Below are 20,227 nucleotides of genomic sequence, written 5' to 3'. Positions count from 1 at the left end.
TATCGTATCACGTCTTAAGTGCCAAGAGACACGGAGAGAGGAGAGGTTGAAAAAGGAAGTTCTAGGTGAAGGGTCGGGTTTGGTGTTTTCACATGCTACATATCCCATGTTCTCTGTCCACCTTGTGATGTTTGAGTATCTTGAGACGGATCTCCTCATTCTACATGCATGCTAGAAAACATCTGTGGATCACAGGACTGTTTTGGTCATGGATAGTAGGGGAAAACGAAGCTAATTTGCTCAATGCTATCTGACCATTTAATTATGCATTGGGTTAGGAGAGTTAAGGATGTATGATTTTTAACTTCTAAAAGGAGGAGGATGTGCATCCCATGCTTTTGTTAATGTCGAAGGTTGTGTGTTCAATTAAACAATTGTGTATTGTGGCTTTATTTAATCTGCTGCTTGGTGGATGCTTAATTAGCATAGCAGAACACATGGGTTTGCATGTGCATACTTAAAGTTGCACTTGATAAAAGTGTATTTAAAAAATTATAAATATAACACTGACCACATTAAATGCAATAAGGAAATGCATGGCTTCATGAAGTGAATTTACTGACTGCTAAGGGCATGAAACCATTAAAATAAGAAACAATAATATTTTTGTTATTATTACTGGTTTCTCTCTTATTCTGTTGTCCCCAGCAGTCAACAACTTGGTTGTATTTAACTGTAGTAAATAAATTATATTATTGTATAACAAAATTATTATTATATTATTATATTAATAATAATTATTATTAGTATTATTATTATTATTATTATTATTATAGAATTTATATATTTATAAAATACTATAATTTATTATATGATTATATATTATATTATTATATACATTTATTTACTATAAGAGTGACATTTGAAAACCACCACCACTAATAATAATAATAATAATAAAAATAATAATAATTATTATTATTATTATTGGTTTCTCTCTTATTTTTTGCTCTCAGCAGTCAACAACGTGGTAGCATTTAACTGTAGTAAATAAATTATATTCATGTATAATAATAATAATTATTATTATTATATAATTAATATATTTATAAAATAATACAATTTATTTACCACATTAAATACAATAAGAGTGACATTTGGAAATCACCACTAATAATAATTATTATTATTATTATATTAAAATTATTAATAATTATTTTATTATTGGTTTCTCTCTTATTTCGATGCTTTCAGCAGTCAAAAACGTGGTTGTATTTAAGTGTAGTAAATAAATTATATTATTGTATAACAATATTAATAATAATAATAATTATTATTATTATTGTTATTATATAATTTGTATAGAAATAATAAAATTGATTGTTATTATTATATAATGAATATATTTATAAAATAATATAATTTATTATTTTATATTAATATATTAATAATATTACATATGACATTTGAAAATCACCACCACTACTACTACTACTACTAATTATTATTATTATTATTATTAGTAGTTTCTATTATTTTGCACTCAGCAGTCAGCAGCAAGTAGTATTTAACTGTAGTAAATAGTTATATTATTGTATAATAATAATAATAATAATATTAATAACAATTATTATTATTATTATATAATTAATATATTTATAAAACAATACTATTTATTTACCATATTAAATACAATAAGAGTGACATTTGGAAACCAATAATAAGAATAATAAGAATAATAAGAATTGTATTATTATTGGTTTCTTTCTTATTTTGATGCTCTCAGCAGTCAAAAACATGGTTGCATTTAACTGTAGTAAATAAATTATATTGTATAACAATGACAACAATAATAATAATAACAGTTATTATTATTATTAGCTTCTCTCTTATTTTGCTCTCAACAGCCAGCAACCTGTTAGTAACTGTAGTAAATAAACATATATTTGTATATATGATACACTATTATAATTATATAATTAATATATTTATAAAACAATAACATTTATTTACTACATTAAATACAATAAGAGTGCCATTTGGAAATCACCACCACTAATAATAATAATAATTTTATCATTATTATTGGCTTATCTCTTATTTTGAAGCTCTCAGCAACAGTCAAAAACATAGTTGGCACGAAACCCTCAAAAAGAGACATTTCAACTAAATAATAATAACTATTATTATTAATGAAATAGTATCATTTATTTAATATGTTATACACAATCAAAAAAAAAAAAAAAAAAAAAAAAACATGCAGTGAATTACTGGCTGCTGACAGCATGAAAGAGAGAAATTAGAAAACAACACCACCACCAACAAAATGTATTACTATTATTGTTATTATTATTTTGAATAAAAAGCGTGTTGATACCATGTTGATTTGCCACAATGTCCTGCAGAGCTAAATCTTGACCCTGAAGCAAAAGCAGTTGAGAACCACCGAGTACTTTCTCTGAAGGCAATTTCTGAATGATAAACAGGAAGAGAGGTCGTCGAGCTTTATCGACAGGTGGTTCTGATAGAGGCCGAGGCTCAGCACATCTGATTCGATTAGCAGAGAGATCCATTTCCACAGGAAGTCATCCTACACCTCTCACTGTACCACTTCCTGTTGGGGGCTGTGGCAGAGGAAGCTGCTCGAGTTTCACATCAGAAACAGTTTCACGCAAGGAACCGATATCGATCTAATCTAAAGAAGATTTAAAGGCTACAAGCCTTCAGATGATCATATATCATGACTGACAACTAGCAAAACTGCATGCGATGCCCTGAATTGGGTGTCGTATTTGTGTCACGCCCCATATCTCTCTCCATGGGAGGTTTCAGCGGGTGCTGCCATCCTCTGGAGAACATTTCGTTTTTGCCAGGACGAGAGGTCTCCTTTGAACTTTGCCCTGGGGTCATGCTTGACTCTCATATAAGCGCTGAGTCCTGCGGGGATAATTACTAGAACAGACGCCTCAGCAGCCGTGGAAACACTCAGGAGCTCCGCCGTGATTGGTGGACGGGCTGAACTCTGACTCTGTAATTCTAAAGATGTCCTAAATAGTATTTTTAATTAACCCTGAACCATTTTAATAATTGTCGCCAAATAATACGCTCTTACGTAATAATGGTAGGGGTTTCATTGAAAATGGAAACATGTTTAATTACATTTTCAAACTAAGAAATATTGTGATGTGCTTCATGAATATTGAATAATGCAATTTCACAGCCAAAAAGCATTTGCACTGTTATCACAAAATGTTTTGTAATATTTTAGATGTATAAAAAGGCTTATTTGACCAAGCCCAGAGTCCCCCCTAGTGGTCCTTGAAAGTTCTGCAGTAGATGTGTAAAACAGAAGCTTTTAAAAAATGTTTTTTTTTTTTTTTTAATTGTGGTGCATTAGTGTTGGGGAGGAACTAGTTGAATGTAACAGAGTAACGTGATTTAATTAATCTGTTACAGTTACGGAGAAAAAATATGTAATTAAATTACAGTTAATTTTTAAAATGTTAACAATTACAAATGGGGTTACATCTGAATATTTTCACACACACACACACACATTGTGTTTACATGTTTTATGGGGACATTCCATAGGCGTAATGGTTTTTATACTGTACAAACCCTATTTTCTATTGCCCTACACCTACCCTACACCTAAACCTAGCCCTATTAGGAGACTGTGCACACTTTTAAAAAAACTCTCAAAAAAACTCATTCTGCATGATTTATAAGCCTGTTTCCTAATGGGGACCTCACAAATGTCCCCACAGGGTCAAAATTTACTGGTATTACTATCTTTGTGGGGACATTTGGTCCCCATAACGTGATAAATACCAGGTGCGCACACACACATACACACATGTTTGTTTTTGTGAATTGTGGGGACTTTCCATAGACTTCTATAGATTTTATACTGACCAAACGATATTGTCTATCCCCTAACCCAACCCTAACCCTAAACCTAGCCCTTACAGAAAACATGTTTGTATCGTTACACTTTCAGATAAACATCATTTACTATTTTTAATAATTTTTTAACATTGTGGGGACTGGCCTGCTGTCAAAAATTTTAGGTTTTACTATCCTTGTGGGGACATTTGGTCCCCACAATGTAGCAAAAACAAGTACACACACACACACACATTTTTAATTTATTATTATGTAATATATTACGAAGTGTTATATTGAAAATTTAGCTTTTGACATTATTAGCTAATATTACTACCTTATATATGATGTTTAAAGACCATAAAGCTCATATGATCAGTTAATAATCAGTGTTGGGAAGGTTACTTGGACAAGTAATAGGTTACAGATAACAAGTTACCCTATATAAATTATAATTGAATTAAGATGACTTTGAGATCGTTCTGAGGTTAAATATTTAAAATCATACTGTTTTTGCATAGCTATGACATGAAACATTGGCATCTAACAATGCCTTGGGGAAAAAACGGTTAATCTTAAAAAAATAAAGCGTATACATAAAACCAAATATAAAAAGGAAACATAGAACACATTTGTCCTATTTTGTTCAAGAAACATTATTATTATTATTATTATTATTATTATCAATATTTAAACAGTTAAGTAAAATTTATTTGATGATAAAAAGCTTTTGTAACATTATACACAATAAAAAGCTTGGAGTCAGTATATTATAGAAATGAATATTTAGCAAGGATGCTTTAAATTGATTATAAAGACATTTATAATGTTACAAAAGATTTCTATTTCAGATAAATACTGCTCTTCTGAATGTTATATTTAGCAAAGAAACCTGAAAAAAAAAAAAATCTACTCAGCTGTTTTCAACATAATAATATGAGCAGCAAATCAGAACATTCAAATGATTTCTGAAGGATCATGTGACTGGAGTAATGATTCTAAAAATTCAGCTTTGACAGGAATTACATTTGAAAATATAAAACAGTTATTTTAAATAGTAAAAATATTTCAAAATGTTACAGTTTTTGCTGTACTTTGGATCAAATAAATGCAGGCTTGGTGAGCAGAAGAGACTTCTTAAAAACATTAAAAAATCTTGCTGTTTAAATACTTTTGACTGGTAGTGTGTGTGTGTGTGTGTGTGTGTGTGTGTGTGTGGTACAGAGAAATTCTAGCTTTTATGTGGGCTCTGTGTTGGCTAAAAGTGTAGAAGGTGATCCCTAAATCTGTAAATTGTGCAATAATTGAGTGAAGGGAAACGCATTAACTTAATGACAGCTCAAGTCTTCCATCTAGTGGTTATTATGTCTCATGGCATCACAGAAGAGTTCCAGAGAGCGATGTAAAAATTACCCGCTGTTAAACTGCGCATGCCCAGTATCCACAGCTGTATCCGTGTCACTTGAGTTGAATGGCGCTGTTGTGTCAGGAAACTGTCCCGTGGGTGACAATTGAGAATTGAGTGAGAGTACAGAGAAAATAATGTGTTAAAAATAATGTTTTCAGGGAGCAAAAGCACGATTGGATTTTAAAGGCTATATTTCTACGGTCATGAATTAGCTTTTTTTAATGTTAAAAATCCTAAAATGTATTGTATTTTTCCAGGTTCCAAAAATAAAAAATAAAAAATGGAGATGGAGGTCCTTCATGAGCAGATGCTTCTCTGTTGTCACACAGCTATCAGATGTTCTCTGCATTGATTATCTGAGGACATGTAAACCTCACAATGGTGGGATGAGGGAGGCTGGATTGCAAGTGTAGGACAGCAGGAGACTGAATCTCCAGCTAGGTGTCAAAATTGTCTGTAGGGAGAAGAGGAAATTTAAGTAAAGACACATCTGTGTAAAAAACATTAAAAGAGAGTAAACATTCTGTATAGAATAAAAGAGAATAAAAAGAAAACAATATATAGAAATGTCCATTAGCAGCTATTAAATACTGATAAATTATACAAATTAAAAACTAAAGCTCTGATAAAATATGATGAGGAAAAAAATCTATCTATCCATCCATCCATCTATCTATCTATCTATCTATAGCCTTACCAATGCTGCATTTGATCCAAAATACAGCAAAAGCAATAATACTGTGATAACTGCTTTCTGTTTGAATATATTTTAAAATGTAATTTATTCCTGTGATCAAAGCTACATTATCAGCATCAATACTCCAGTCTTCAGCACCACATGATCCTTCAGAAATTATTCTAATATGCTGATTTGCTGCTCAAGAAACATTTATTATTATGAATCCAATTATTATTATTATTATTAACAATATTTAAAACAGTTGAGTACATTCAGGATTCTTTGATTAATAGAAAAAGCCAAAAATCAGCATTTATCTGAAATAAAAAGCTCTTGGAACATTATACACTACACCATTCAAAAGCTTTAAGTCAGTATCATTTTTAAATTATTTTTAGGAAAGAAATTACGGAACGTAATACTTTTATTTAGCAAGGATGCTTTGAAGTGATCAAAAGTGATGATAAAGACATTTATAATGTTACAAAAGATCAGATAAATGTTGTTCTTCTGAACTTTTTATCAAAAAAACCTGGAAAAATTATACTCAGCTGTTTTCAACATAATAATAATAAATGTTTTTTGAGCAGCAAATAGGAATATTAGAATGATTCCTGAAGGATCATGTGACTGGAGTAATGATGCAAAAAATTAAGCGTTGAAATCACAGGAATAAATTACATTTTAAAATATATTCAGATAGAAAGCAGCTATTTTAAATAGTAAAAATATTTCACAAATTTTGCTGTTTTTGCTCTACTTTGGATCAAATAAACGCATTGGTGAGCAGAACAGACTTCTATTAAAATATTAAAAACAAAACACTTTTGACTGGTAGCGTATGGAATTAAATATACTAAAATATACAATACCTAGCCCTAAATTCTCATAACTATTTAAGCGCTCAAAGGACTTTTATTTTGAAAATCCAACCTCTCTGTCCGGTATAACCCTGTTGTGGTCCGTTTCACGGTGGTAATTCTGGCTGATTCATTGTAGTCGGGCTGAAACTCAGCAGGCACTCAGATATTTTCTCTCTCTCATTACACAGGTAAAGAAATAATACACGTTTACTATCATAATACAGTTGTTTATGGCATATTGTACTGTGCGAGAGGATATTTCTGTGATTAAACGCTCCTTAGTATGTTGTTGAGTGATGTATTTAGCCTTTGTAGCATTATTAGCCTTTCCTACAGTTGTTTTGAGATTAAATGAAGTTAAAAAATGAGTAAAATCAAATTGTATTCTCTATTTTATAGCCTATTTTAAATCTACAAATGGTTGTTTTCCCGTTGTTTATGTGCTCGCAAGCCACATATGAGTAAGTGTAAAGAGCACTATGCTAAATAGCTTAGCATGTTAGCAGTCTGAGGTTTGACAGTGAATTAAAATCATCTGTCTGATTACAAAAAAACTCATATTAATGTTATTTAACGGTTGACATTTTGGAATGTTTTTATTAGTTACAGTTTGAAAACAGTTCATGAAGAAATGTAGTTGTTTTAAAATACATACAATGTGAATATTCGTGAATCAGCAGCATTCATAAACGTGCCCAGGTCTTTTAATATGAAACGACTGACAGGTTTATAAACTAAAGACAAATGCTTGTTTATGTGTCTAGATTTAAGGAATGGACCGGCTTTTGAGGCTTGGAGGGGGAATGCCCGGACTCAGCCAGGTAATATTTTTTGAGATTTTGAAATATATGTAATAAACATGGTGTTTTGTATAGCATCTACTGTGAGTCCCAGCAGCCTGCAGTCATTAGACAGCTGAATGCTGATGATTGCATCACACAGTATATATACACTGATGTTTACTGCACTTGCCATCAGTGAGATACTGGGAAATATTTACTGATTATTTCCATAAAAGATTTGCCCTGACTGTCATGCTGTTGATGTTTTTTTTTTTTTTTAACAATTATAAATGCCCATAAAAATGTTATCTTTAAAGGTGAGTGGTTTTACAAAAAGAGAAAGGTTTAATTCTAAATTTAAGAATAAATCCGGTTACATTTAATTAAAAGGGCCCTTTAATAGAAAATACACCAGTGTACTAATGTTCAAATATTTTGGGGTCAGTAATTTTTTATTTATTTATTTTTTGAAGAATTTATTATTTGTGTTTCACAAGGATGCATTAAATAACAAATGACAAAAAAAAACTGTCACAGTTTACACAAAAATGTTAAGCAGCAATATGTTTTCAGAAATGTTTTTTTGAAATAAATTACATTTTAAAATCTATTAAATTAGAAACTGTATTTTTTAATTGCAATAATATTTCACAATATTACTGTTCTTTTTTAAATGTTTTTTTTTTTTTTTTTTTTTTTTTAAATCTTGGTGACCCAAAAAATTTGAATAGCTGTGAATATGATTAAAAACGAAGACCTTTTTGTGCTGAAAACTGGTGTTGAAACAAGCCTAAGCTCATTTTAGCAAACAACCAGCTTAAAAAGTTAGTCGCCTTAATAACCAGTCATCTGTCCAGACTTTAAGATTTGGCATAATGGCATTTGCATTACTGCAAACACTTCCTGTTAGCGAAAATCCCTATGCTAGAAATGTATGAACTTTATTTGAGCATAAATGTGACAGGCGGTAAGCAGATGCACAAATAGGGTGCTTTTTTTGGGTGTTTTTGAGAGGGATGGCGGGATTATAAGAGTGTCCTCATGGTTTTTCTCAAGGCCTGAGTGCATGATGGGTAGAGAGCTGTCTCTCAGCTCTCTCTGCCAATTAACACTTCCAGTCACAAGCTGCCTCCCTCTGATTCACACCCCACTCCAGCAGTCAGCACGGAAGAGAGCGAGAGGAAAAAAAAAAACACCCATGATTCCTTTTTTTTTTCAGTCGTGCTGCTTTCAAACTCCTATTTCCGTCTATGGCTGCTCATGCTTTGTGTTTAAAAGTTAAGAATACTTCATACGGTATTGATTGACTTAAAGTGTTGATTGGATTCATATTAATTTTTTTCAATCCTAGTGAGCTCTGATTGGCTGTTCGATGATCACACATACTCATATGACCTTATGTTTGTACATAAATGTGTACATGACAATTACACAAGGGTCACCAAACCTCTAAGAGACATTTCCCAAGCTGATGGATAGATATTGCAGGATATCCCTTCATCCATCTGTTTATCAAGCATCCCCACGGCACCTCTCAATCTATGAACATTGCCTGCTCTCGCACCTCTGTCCAGATCTCCTGCTACTTTGAATTTTTTTCCCCCTCTAACAATAATACTATATTCCTTCCTTCCCAGGCTGGCTTAAAATATTTAAACAAATAAGTAATTATTAATATATTAAAAAAGATTCAAAAGAACCACCCTTTTATTGCCATTACGTTTACTCCATTTGTTTAGAGATTTATTGCATTTTTTACTATCACATTTATCAGTCTTTATGATCCGGCAGTTGCATTCACCTTCTGTTGCCTGTATTAGTAGGTGATTTCAAGAGCTTTGTTAAAAAGCAGAATAATTAACGACTCTGTTGACACCTGGTATTAACATCCGCTTCAGATGTGTCAAGGTTTGGTTCTCTGATTTTGTAATTACATGTATTACTTTGTGTCACTGCACGTTTATGTCAAATATGCTTCAGATGGTTTGTTTAAACCTGTACTTAATTCCGTTTTTGTCTCTTTTGTCGTGCCTCGTTGAAGAGGTTTGACTCATGTGGACTGAAGTGTAACTGTGTGTGTTTTCTGTAGGGTCCTCCCACAGATGCCCCCGCTGTGGACACAGCTGAACAGGTGTACATCTCCTCACTCGCCCTGCTGAAGGTCAGTATACACATGATTCTCCTCTCACACATGTTATCCTTTACACCTGTTCTTGTGCTGTGCAAAATATAGTGAAACTGTAATGGTTAATTTCTTCTGGTCTGGTTTGTGTCACAGTTTGTTTGATTCTATGTATGATTAGACTGACTTGAGGCCAAAAACATTATTTTTGCCCTGTGATTGATCAGTACCAGTCTGATTGTCAATATTTAAGAGCACAAGCATTTAGTTAAATGTCTTAATTTTCAGAAGCAGCATTGTCATTTCTTTCTCTCTCTGTCTCTTTTTTTGTGTGTGTAGATGCTGAAACATGGCCGTGCTGGTGTGCCCATGGAAGTCATGGGTCTGATGCTGGGAGAGTTTGTAGACGATTACACCGTACGTGTGATTGACGTGTTTGCCATGCCACAGTCAGGAACGGTGAGTGAAACAACTATATACTCCAAACTAGATAGACACCTCTAAAAACTAGAGGTGTGTGATATTGACAAAAAAGAGACATCTAAATATTTTGGGGATTTTTTTTTTTTTTTTTTTTTTTTTTTTTTTGATAAATGATAATTAAACTATATTTTACTGGCTCTGAGTGTGTTTTTGTGTTGATGCTTGTTGGTACTGGCTGGTTTATATGGAAGCCCGTGTCTGCCACTGTATTAAAAACAAAAAAAAAGGTAATTGTGAACTCTGAATTGTGAGATGTAAACTATAAACTCACAATTTTGAGTTAGAATTATGTGATATAGACTCGCAATTGCGACTTACAAAGTCAGAATTGCGAGATATAAACTTTTTCTCAGAATTGCGACTTTATTTCTCACAATTTTTAATTAACTTGCAATTCCATATTATAAAGTCAAAATTGTGAGATATATCATATCAGTCATATCATATATACATATCAGTCTTTTTTCCCTCAAAATTGGACTTTATAACTCCAAATTGCAAGTTTATATCGCATAATTCTGAGAAATGAAAGTCATAATTTCATGAAAAGCTTGAATTGCGAGATATAAACTCGCAATTGTGAGGAGAAAGTCAGAATTGTGAGATACAAACTCACATTTGCGAGAAATATTCTGACTTTATAACTCACTGTTGTGCAATTTATATAGAGTTTATATCTATAGTCAGAATTGCAAGATAGAAACTCGCAATTCTGAGAAAAAAAAAGTTTGAATTGTGAGATTAAAAGGTTGCAATAACTTTTTATTTTTTATTTTTTTTATTTATTCAGTGGTGGAAATGTGCTTCCATAGGTTTTGGCCTGTCATGGATAAAATAAAGACACTAAAACCACCAGTAGGTGGCAGCAAGTCTCTGTCTTAAGTGATTCATTAAATCATTCATTTAAATAATGTGTTCAAAATGGGTGATTCATTTAGAAATGAAGTGTGATTAGGTGTCTTTATATATGGATAATTGAATCACTGACTCAAAAGATTCATTCAAAAAACAGGATCATTCATGAATGAAACACTACAAATGCTCTACTCTGACTTTGTTTGGAGCTCTTTTTGTTTGCGAAACAGAAAAAATCAATATTGTGTCTAAAATGTAACTCACTCAATATTAACTTCTTGTTTAACTATTGTATAAAATCATTATCACATTTGTGATTGCACTCATTCAGGAGAACAATCTTGTGTGAAAGTACTTAACTATATAGTGTCTTATAAATAAAAAAAAAGAGATATTTTTTGCTTCCATAACCTGGATTGTAACTGCTTTCCAATAGGCTTCATCACACATTGAATGCTTTTGGATACTGTTTTTTGTTTGTTTTTTTGCATAATATCAGCTTCCACATTGTTAAAAAAACACGATTTTTATCATAGACGATAGTTATTGCACATCACTACCAACAACTTGATCCTGACTAAAGTGTTGTTTTCCTATTCAGTTGTTTCTGTATTTCAAAAGATGTCCCATCAATTTGAACAGCAAGCTCTAGTTTGTTTTACACTCCATACTCTGTTCACCTGTGCTCTTATAGTGTTTTTGGATCTCTGTTCTGTTGACAGGGTGTGAGCGTTGAGGCCGTGGACCCTGTTTTTCAAGCCAAGATGTTAGACATGTTAAAGCAGACGGGAAGGTAAGGGCATGGTGAAAACCTAACCACTGTTCTGAGATGAAATTGCCTGTCAGATTATGAAGGTTTGTGATCTCTGTGTTGTAGGCCTGAGATGGTGGTGGGCTGGTACCACAGTCACCCCGGTTTTGGCTGCTGGTTGTCAGGTGTGGATATTAACACACAGCAGAGTTTTGAGGCGCTGTCGGAACGTGCTGTCGCCGTGGTGGTCGATCCCATCCAGAGCGTCAAGGGAAAGGTAACAGATCATAAACATAGGCTTACAGCCCTTTTAAAATTGATAAGTAATTTAATTTTGAAAGTCACCTGCTTCTTACAGATATTACCGCTTCTCTCACACATTATTCAGAAATTCTGAGATCTTTCTTTTCTTCTGTATATGTGAATGTGCGCTCACACTTCCTGTGAGAGTGCCTGGATGTCTGAATTTTTTTTTTTTTTTTTGTCTGTTTGCTGCTGTGAGCTCTATTAGCACCCTCTGAACCACGTGAGATAGTGTGAGGACTCCATCTCTCCCATCAGCCCTGGGTAGGGGGATGGGGAAAGCAAGAGATTATTATAGAAAGAGGAAGGGGGCATTAACAAATGAACAAAAAAAGAGACAGCAAATGACAGGCAGTGTGGATATACTCATTATTTATTAAGTGCCCTAAACAAAGGCATTTTGATATCAGTTTGTATGATTTTGGAAATATTTTTAAGACTTAAATATCATATATATATATATACACACTGCTGTTCCAACGTTTGTGATCAGTAAGATTTTTAATGTTAAGTCTCTTATGCTCATCAAAGTTCCATTTATTTGACCAAAAATAAAGAAAAAAAGTAGTATTATGAAATATTGCAATTTAAAATAACCATTTTCTTTTTTAATATACTTTAAAATATATTTTATTTCTGTGATGCAAGGCTGAATTTCATCAGCCTTTACTCCAGTGTTCAGTGTCACATGATCATTCAGAAATCATTTTAATATGCTAATTTATTATCAATATTTCTAACAATATGTACATTTACTATTACTTTTGTATCAATTGAACACATCATTGCTGAATAAATGTATTAATTTCTCCCCAAACTTTGAATGGTAGTGTATATTGTTACACAAGATTTCAACTTTAAATAAATTCTGTTCTTTTAAACTTTTTATTCATCAAAGAATCCTGACAAAAGTATCACAGGTGTGTGTGTGTGTGTGTGTATATATATATATATATATATATATATATATATATATATAGCCTGCATTTATTCAATCCAAAGTAATGTACTTTATTCCTGTGATCATTACTTCAGTCACATGATCCTTCAGAAATCATTCTAATATTCTGATTTGCTGCTCAAAAAACTATTTTTATTATTATTATGTTGAAAACAGCTGAATTACATTTTTTTCAGGTTTCTTTGATGAATCCAAAGTTTAGAAGAACAGCATTTACCTGAAATAGAAATCTTTTGAAACATTATAAATGTCTTTATCAATCTCAGTTTTAAGCATCATTGCTAAATAAAAGTATTAATCTCTATAACCCCCCTCTATAACCCCCCAAAAAAAAAAAAAAAAATTATACTGACTCCAAGCTTTTGAATGGAATCCTGAAAAAAGTGTACTCAACTTTTTAAAATATTGATAATAATAGTAAAGTTTCTTGAACAGCAAATCAGCATATTAGAATGATTTCTGAAGGACCATGTGACTGGAGTAATAATGCTAACAATTCAGTTTTAAAATCACAGGAATAAGTTACATTTTAAAATATATTCTTATAGAAAAGAGTTATTTTAAATAATACAAATATTTAAAAATTGTACTGTTTTTCTGTACTATGGATCGAATAAATGCAGGCTTGGTGAGCAGAAGAAACCTCTTTAAAAAAACATTAAAAACTTACTGTCCAAAAACATTTGACTGGTAGTGTATATTAAGATGGTAAACACATATTTTAAGTTGTAATAATATTTCAAAGTAATACTATTTTTACTGTGGTTTTCTTTAAATAAATGTAGTTTTGGTGAGCATAAGAGACGTCTTTGTAAAACATCACCAGTCTTATTAGGCGCATTTCCATTACCCTTCAAGATGCGCAAATTTAAATTGCGAATTGAAAATAAGCCTAATGGAAACGCAAAAACTCCCATATATTGCAAAAAAGTTTTTACACTCGCATGAGATGGTTTTTCAGGAAATTCGAAAAAGGAATATTTTGCAAAACTGCAATGGAAATGTCTTTTTCGCATTTACAGGTCACATGGCACATGTGAAAAGTCATATGATCATTCTTCAATGTACTGTAAACTCCAAGAAACACTTCATACGTAGCCATTCTCAAGTATAAAGGGGCTTTCCCTTATATTAATGCTTAGACTGTGTGCGCTGTACGCGTCTGCGGCGCATAACGGCTCAGACGCGGTCACCAGAGCTGATGTTATGATTATACCAGCAGCACCGCACGGGTTTCTGAAGCGTCTCTCCGCGCTGCTTGTGGAAAGATACACGCACACGCCCCTTTTCCAATCACATAAAGCCAAAATCCGTCCAAATCCCACCAAAATCCATTGCCATGACTTATCGTGAGAGAAACAAATTCAGTTTGGTCGCATAACATCAGTTAATGGAAACGTTGTCATTTCGCAATACTTCTTTATCAACATTTATATAATATCACCAAAGTTTTGCGCAAATCTGTAATGGAAACGCGCCTACTGACACCAAACCTTTAAAAGGTAGTGTACGATTTTTTTGATGCTTAAATTCCGTTTATGTGTGTACATGGAGAGTCATTGACAAATAATATAATTTACTTACTAAATCTTTACTTGATGTCCAAGTCAGGGATGGGGATAGGCAATAAAACATTTAGTTCAACTTCATTTAAGCATTTGACCTGAAAGGTTTGTTTGTTTTCCATTTTAAAATATTCATATCCCACACCTCCAGAGTATCATCGCCTCTCTGTGAACATGGTAAGCGTGTTTTGAGTTCTTCATAGTGTCAGCACTACACAGTCAGTCTGACTTTCTCCAGTGTCTGACAATAATACATCACACACTCACACCCCACATCTCAGCAGAGGGAACATCCCCTTCAGCACAGATGCGGGACACTGCAGGATTTTACACCAGTTGGTTCAGTCAGGATCTAACGAGTCCCCAGGGTACAGGAGGTGTTACTTTGTATATGTGTGCGTGATCGCTACTTTCTAGACAATCCGCTCCCTTTTTTTTTAGCACTCTTTTGTATGACTTGTATACTGTTGTCTACATAAATGTCCTTTGTAGTTAGTCTGGGAAGTTTTTACCTGTCCATGTGCTATGATCGTACAGTCTGAAAGTCTGAATTTGTAGAATCAGTGGAAAAAACTGGCCCTGACTAAACTGATATTAGATAAGAGGTTTATATCGTCACCTTTCCTCCATTATGTATGTTTGTGTACATGACTGTGAAGTATCTGTGTGTGACGGATGCTCTGCTCTGCAGTCTTCATGTGGGCAGGCCTGACCTGTGTGTGATCTCAGGTGTGCTGTTGTTGCATATGTGATGTGACAGCACAAAGCATTAGCTATTGTTGCAAAGCCTGTGCTCTCTCTCTATCTTTTACTCCATCGGATTAGATCAGATTTTATTTACTGGTGTCCTCACATTCTCTAGAAACAGAGTGAGGTTGCTTTGCAGCTTCCGTAATGCATATACATTATGTTTCTAAACCACTGATTTGCTGCAGTAACGCCACTTTTTATTTTTCCTTTCCAGGTTGTCATTGATGCTTTCAGGCTAATAAATGCCAATATGATGGTATTGGGTCACGAGCCGCGTCAAACCACTTCTAACCTGGGACACCTTAACAAGCCCTCTATTCAGGTTATATATTTTATATGTCTTTATACAATAAATATTATTTAAAAAAAAAAAAAAAAAAATATATATATATATATATATATATATATTATTTGTATTGTATATTTTAATAAGACTTGTTTCTCTTGTGCAGGCTTTGATTCATGGGCTCAACAGACATTATTACTCAATTACCATCAACTACAGGAAGAATGAATTGGAACAGAAGGTTTGAACTTGTATATAATGCAGGGTCAGAAATTAACTTTTTCATTAAGGGGCAATATTTGCCCCCTGGAATTGATTTCCAGGGGCATTTTTTTACATTTGTGAGGGCAATTTTTAAAATCACATAATTATTATGAAAACCATACTATGTTGTTTTTCATGTCAAAAACTAAATAATAGTATTAAAAAATAAGTTTACCCAATTACTTGAAAGGAAAGGTCCACTTTCAGAACAAGAATTTACAGATAATGTACTCACCCCCTTGTCATCTAAGATGTTCATGTCTTTCTTTCTTCAGTCATAAAGAAATTATGTTTTTTGAGGAAAACATTTCAGGATTTTTCTCCATATAATGGACTGATGGCATGCCCCGATTTTAAACTTCCAAAATGCAGTTTAAATGCGGCTTTAAATGATCCCAAATGCGGTTGTAAATGATCCCAGCCAAGGAAGGAGGGTCTTATCTTGCTCTCCCTGAACTCTGTGTATTCTGGCTCAAGACAGTTAGGGTATGTTGAAAAACTCTGATTGTATTTTCTCCCTCAACTTCAAAAATCATGTCAAAATCATCCTGCATCGCTGCAGAAGTACCGACCCAGTCTTTGCAAAGTGAACATGCAAAAAAGATCAAACATCCTTGACAAAAAAGGTAAAACAGTGATGTAGGACGGTATTGAAGTTGAGGGAGAACATGAGATGGGAGTTTTTTGACATACACTAACTGTTATGAACCAGAAACAGTTCAGGCGAAGTGAGACAAGACGAGCGTTTGACATTAAAAAGTATATAAATTTAATTATTTTTATGAAAATAACCGATTGTTTTGCTAGATAAGACCCTTCTTTCTTGGCTGGGATCGTTTACAACCGCATTTGGGATCGTTTGAAGCAGCATTTAAACTGCATTTTGAAAGTTCAAACTTGGGGGCACTGTTGAAGTCCACTATATGGAGAAAAATCCTGAAATGTTTTCCTCAAAAAACATAATATCTTTACGACTGAAGAAAGGAAGACATGAACATTTTGTATGACAATGGGGTTAGTATATTATCTATAAATTTTTGTTCTGGAAGTGAACTTCTCCTTTAATCAGTATTTTAAACTGTTGTCAATAACAATAGACTGTTTAAAATTATATCTAAATTACCCATGTAAAAAACGAGCTCACAGGGCTGCAATACTATGACAAAATCATTATTGTAGGTTATTGCTCTTTGTATTGTAATGATTATTAATTTCAATATAGAAAACAATGTAAACGTTTTTGTTTCGTTTTGGGTATGTCACATTCTGGCTTCACAGACAAAAAAAAGGTTATGCAAAAACTCTTTATAATCACTGAAGCCATGAAATTAATGTTTTATTTACATCGTATCTGCACTGCGTGCACTTGACCGCTCCAGCGTTCCAGCGCTGACTAATCTAAGCGCCTCTGATTGGCCAATGCTTTCCTAAGTTCAACAGAAACGCGTTTGATTGGTTATAAGGCTCAACGCTGCACAGAACGGCATGTAAACTGATGCAGTGTGAGTGAATCTGAATGCAATTGTGTGAATTGACAATTTTCGTTCATTTTCACATTTTAATTTGATTGTGACAGGTGTAATATGTTGTTTTCCAACTTTGTCTTAAATTTATGGTGCTTTTTTTTTTTTTGTTCATTTTGGTGTTATTTTTGCCACAAGCTCTCATTAATTTCTGACTCTGTTGTAACATTTAAACATGCTTTTCATTCTTCATTTGATGTAACTAGACAGTCATAGTGTTTGTTTGTGTTCAGATGTTGCTGAACCTCCATAAGAAAAGCTGGATGGAGGGTCTGACCCTGCAGGATTACAGTGAGCACTGCAAACTGAACGAGACCATCGTCAAAGAGATGCTCGAACTAGCTAAAAACTACAATAAGGTAGGAAAAACCATAGGGACATGCTAAAATGCAGCTTTACTATATTTTATTATCTGTATTTGTCTCTATTTTATGTATTATTATTTTGGCTTTTAATACTTTTTTGGTTTTGTCCCTCAGGCTGTAGAGGAAGAGGACAAGATGACTCCTGAGCAACTTGCCATTAAGAACGTTGGAAAACAGGTTAGTAGTTTCTTCTTGTTTCTATCTTTATATTGTTGGTTGTTTGTTACTGTATTTATTGTAAAGTCTATGTGACCTTGCATCGCATTAGGTTTACAGGACTTCATAGACCTGCTATTCTCCTCTTTTTTTTTAGGATCCCAAACGGCATTTGGAAGAGCATGTGGATGTTCTTATGACATCCAATATTGTGCAGTGCCTCGCAGCAATGTTGGACACGGTTGTGTTCCAGTGATTTTTCCCTCTGTCTCTCTGTCTGTGCATAAATGTTCATATTCTACAGCTGTTTTGTCTTTTTAAGAAATAAACACAAAATTCCAGTAAATTTTTTTTGTCTTTCTTAATAGACATCGACATTTACAATGTCGATCTTAAATTATTAGAGAAAAGGGATGTAATGTAGTTTCAGTGTAAATCAGCTGTCCTTGCTCTTCCCCTTGAAGCTCCAGGCTCGGAGGGAGATTTTCAGAGAACAACACTGAAACACCTTCTTTAAGATGACAGCACTTCAGGAGAACGCTAAAGTGAGCATCAGTGTGAAATATTTATTTGCATGCTCGGTAAACATGGTTGTTCCTGTCTAAAAGGTTTCACTTGATTTTAGGAATATTTTGAAGTCACCTCTTTACAAATCTCTAATTCTATCCACCTTATTCTTTAACGTGGAAGTAAGCCAGTGGGTTCATTAGCCGCTAAAGGGAAATGATGAGAAGAATAACGTGCAGTAAATGGTAAAATGGTTTGCACTACAAACCAGTGTGCTCATAATTACGATAATACATTAAAATAATACAGCAAGACACCAATTTGCAATATCAAGGAGCAAAATGAGCTGTTTTGTACAGCTAGAGCTAATAAGACTGGAAGCCAGACCCATAAAATTAAAAATGGCCATGCCCAAGGTGGATACATCTCTAAATCGGTTCCTATATCAAATTGCATTTTTTCAGCAATTAAGCAAACATTGCGCAGTTACAAGGTGATGTAAGATTATTATGCCTTAATAACTGACTGGCTGTTAATTGTTTTATTTGTGACCCTGGACCACCCTGGTCTTATATTTGTAGCAATAGGTAAAAATGCATTGTATCGGGGCAAAATGATCGATTTTTCTGTTATGCCAAAAATCATTAGGATATTAAGTAAAGATCATGTTCCAAGAAGACATTTTGTAAATATATAAAACCTTACGTTTAGATTAGTGATATGCATTGCTTAGAACTTAATTTGGACAACTTTAAAGAAGTTCAAAAATTTACAGATAATGTACTGAACCCCTCGTCATCCAAGATGTTCATGTCTTTCTTTCTTCAGTCGTAAAGAAATTGTTTTTTGAGGAAAACATTTCAGGATTTTTCTCCATATAGTGGACTTCCATGGTGCAGCTTCAATGCAGCTTCAAACGATCCCAGCTGAGGGAAAAGGATCTTATCTAGCAAAACGATTATTTATTTTTTTAATTACAATTTATATACTTTTTAACCTCAAATGCTGGTCTTGTCTCTCTCTGCTATGTGCATGAGTTGTCTGTGCATCTCTGGTTCAAAACAGACAGGGTAGGTCGAAAAACTTTCATCTTATTTTCTCCCTCAACTTCAAAAATCATTTCAAAATCATCCTACATCGCTGCAGAAATACCAACCCAGTGTTTGCAAAGTGAACATGCAAAGAAGATCAAACACCATTAACAAAAAAGATAAAACAGCGATGTAGGACGATTTTGAAGTTGAGGGAGAAAATGAGATGGGAGTTTTTTTTGACATTCCCTAACTGTTATGAACCTGAAAAAAACAGCTCAGGCAGAGCAAGACAAGATGAGCATTTGAGGTTAAATAGTATATAAATTGTATTATTTTTATTTATTTATTTATTTATTTATTTTTAAATAACCAGTCATTTCACTAGATAAGACCCTTCTTCCTCGGCTGGGATCGTTTGAAGCCACATTTAAACTGCATTTTGGAAGTTCAAACTCGGGGCACCATATCAGTCCATTATATGGAGAAAAATCCTGAAAGGTTTTCCTCAAAAAACATAATTTCTTTATGTCTGAATAAAAAAAGACATGAACATCTTGGATGACAAGGGGTGAGTACATTATCTGTAAATTTTTGTTCTGGAAGTGAACTCCTTTAAAGGCAATTTTCTCATTATTTAGATTTTTTTTTTGCACCCTCAGATTCCAAATTTTTAAATAGTTGTATATCTACCAAATATTGTCCAGTCCTAACAAACCATACATCAATGGAAAGCTTATTCAGCTTT

General features: G+C 33.2%; 1 protein-coding gene across 1 annotated transcript; it reads left to right on the top strand.

Annotated features, from left to right (window-relative positions):
- The first annotated feature begins 6,850 nt into the window (after nucleotides 1-6,850).
- Nucleotides 6,851-18,287, top strand: psmd14 (proteasome 26S subunit, non-ATPase 14). Its single transcript, XM_051122440.1, has 11 exons — nucleotides 6,851-6,963; nucleotides 7,540-7,596; nucleotides 9,647-9,718; nucleotides 10,019-10,138; nucleotides 11,740-11,810; nucleotides 11,895-12,045; nucleotides 15,562-15,669; nucleotides 15,800-15,874; nucleotides 17,654-17,779; nucleotides 17,900-17,962; nucleotides 18,099-18,287. The coding sequence occupies exons 2-11, from the start codon at nucleotides 7,549-7,551 to the stop codon at nucleotides 18,195-18,197; spliced, it is 933 nt and encodes a 310-aa protein (XP_050978397.1). The 5' UTR covers nucleotides 6,851-6,963; nucleotides 7,540-7,548; the 3' UTR covers nucleotides 18,198-18,287.
- The last annotated feature ends 1,940 nt before the right edge of the window (nucleotides 18,288-20,227 follow it).

Source organism: Labeo rohita, chromosome 11, assembly GCF_022985175.1.
Source record: "Labeo rohita strain BAU-BD-2019 chromosome 11, IGBB_LRoh.1.0, whole genome shotgun sequence".
Taxonomy (NCBI): Eukaryota; Metazoa; Chordata; class Actinopteri; order Cypriniformes; family Cyprinidae; genus Labeo; species Labeo rohita.
The sequence above is the reverse complement of the archived record's forward strand: the minus strand, read 5'-3'. Positions and strand labels throughout refer to the sequence as shown.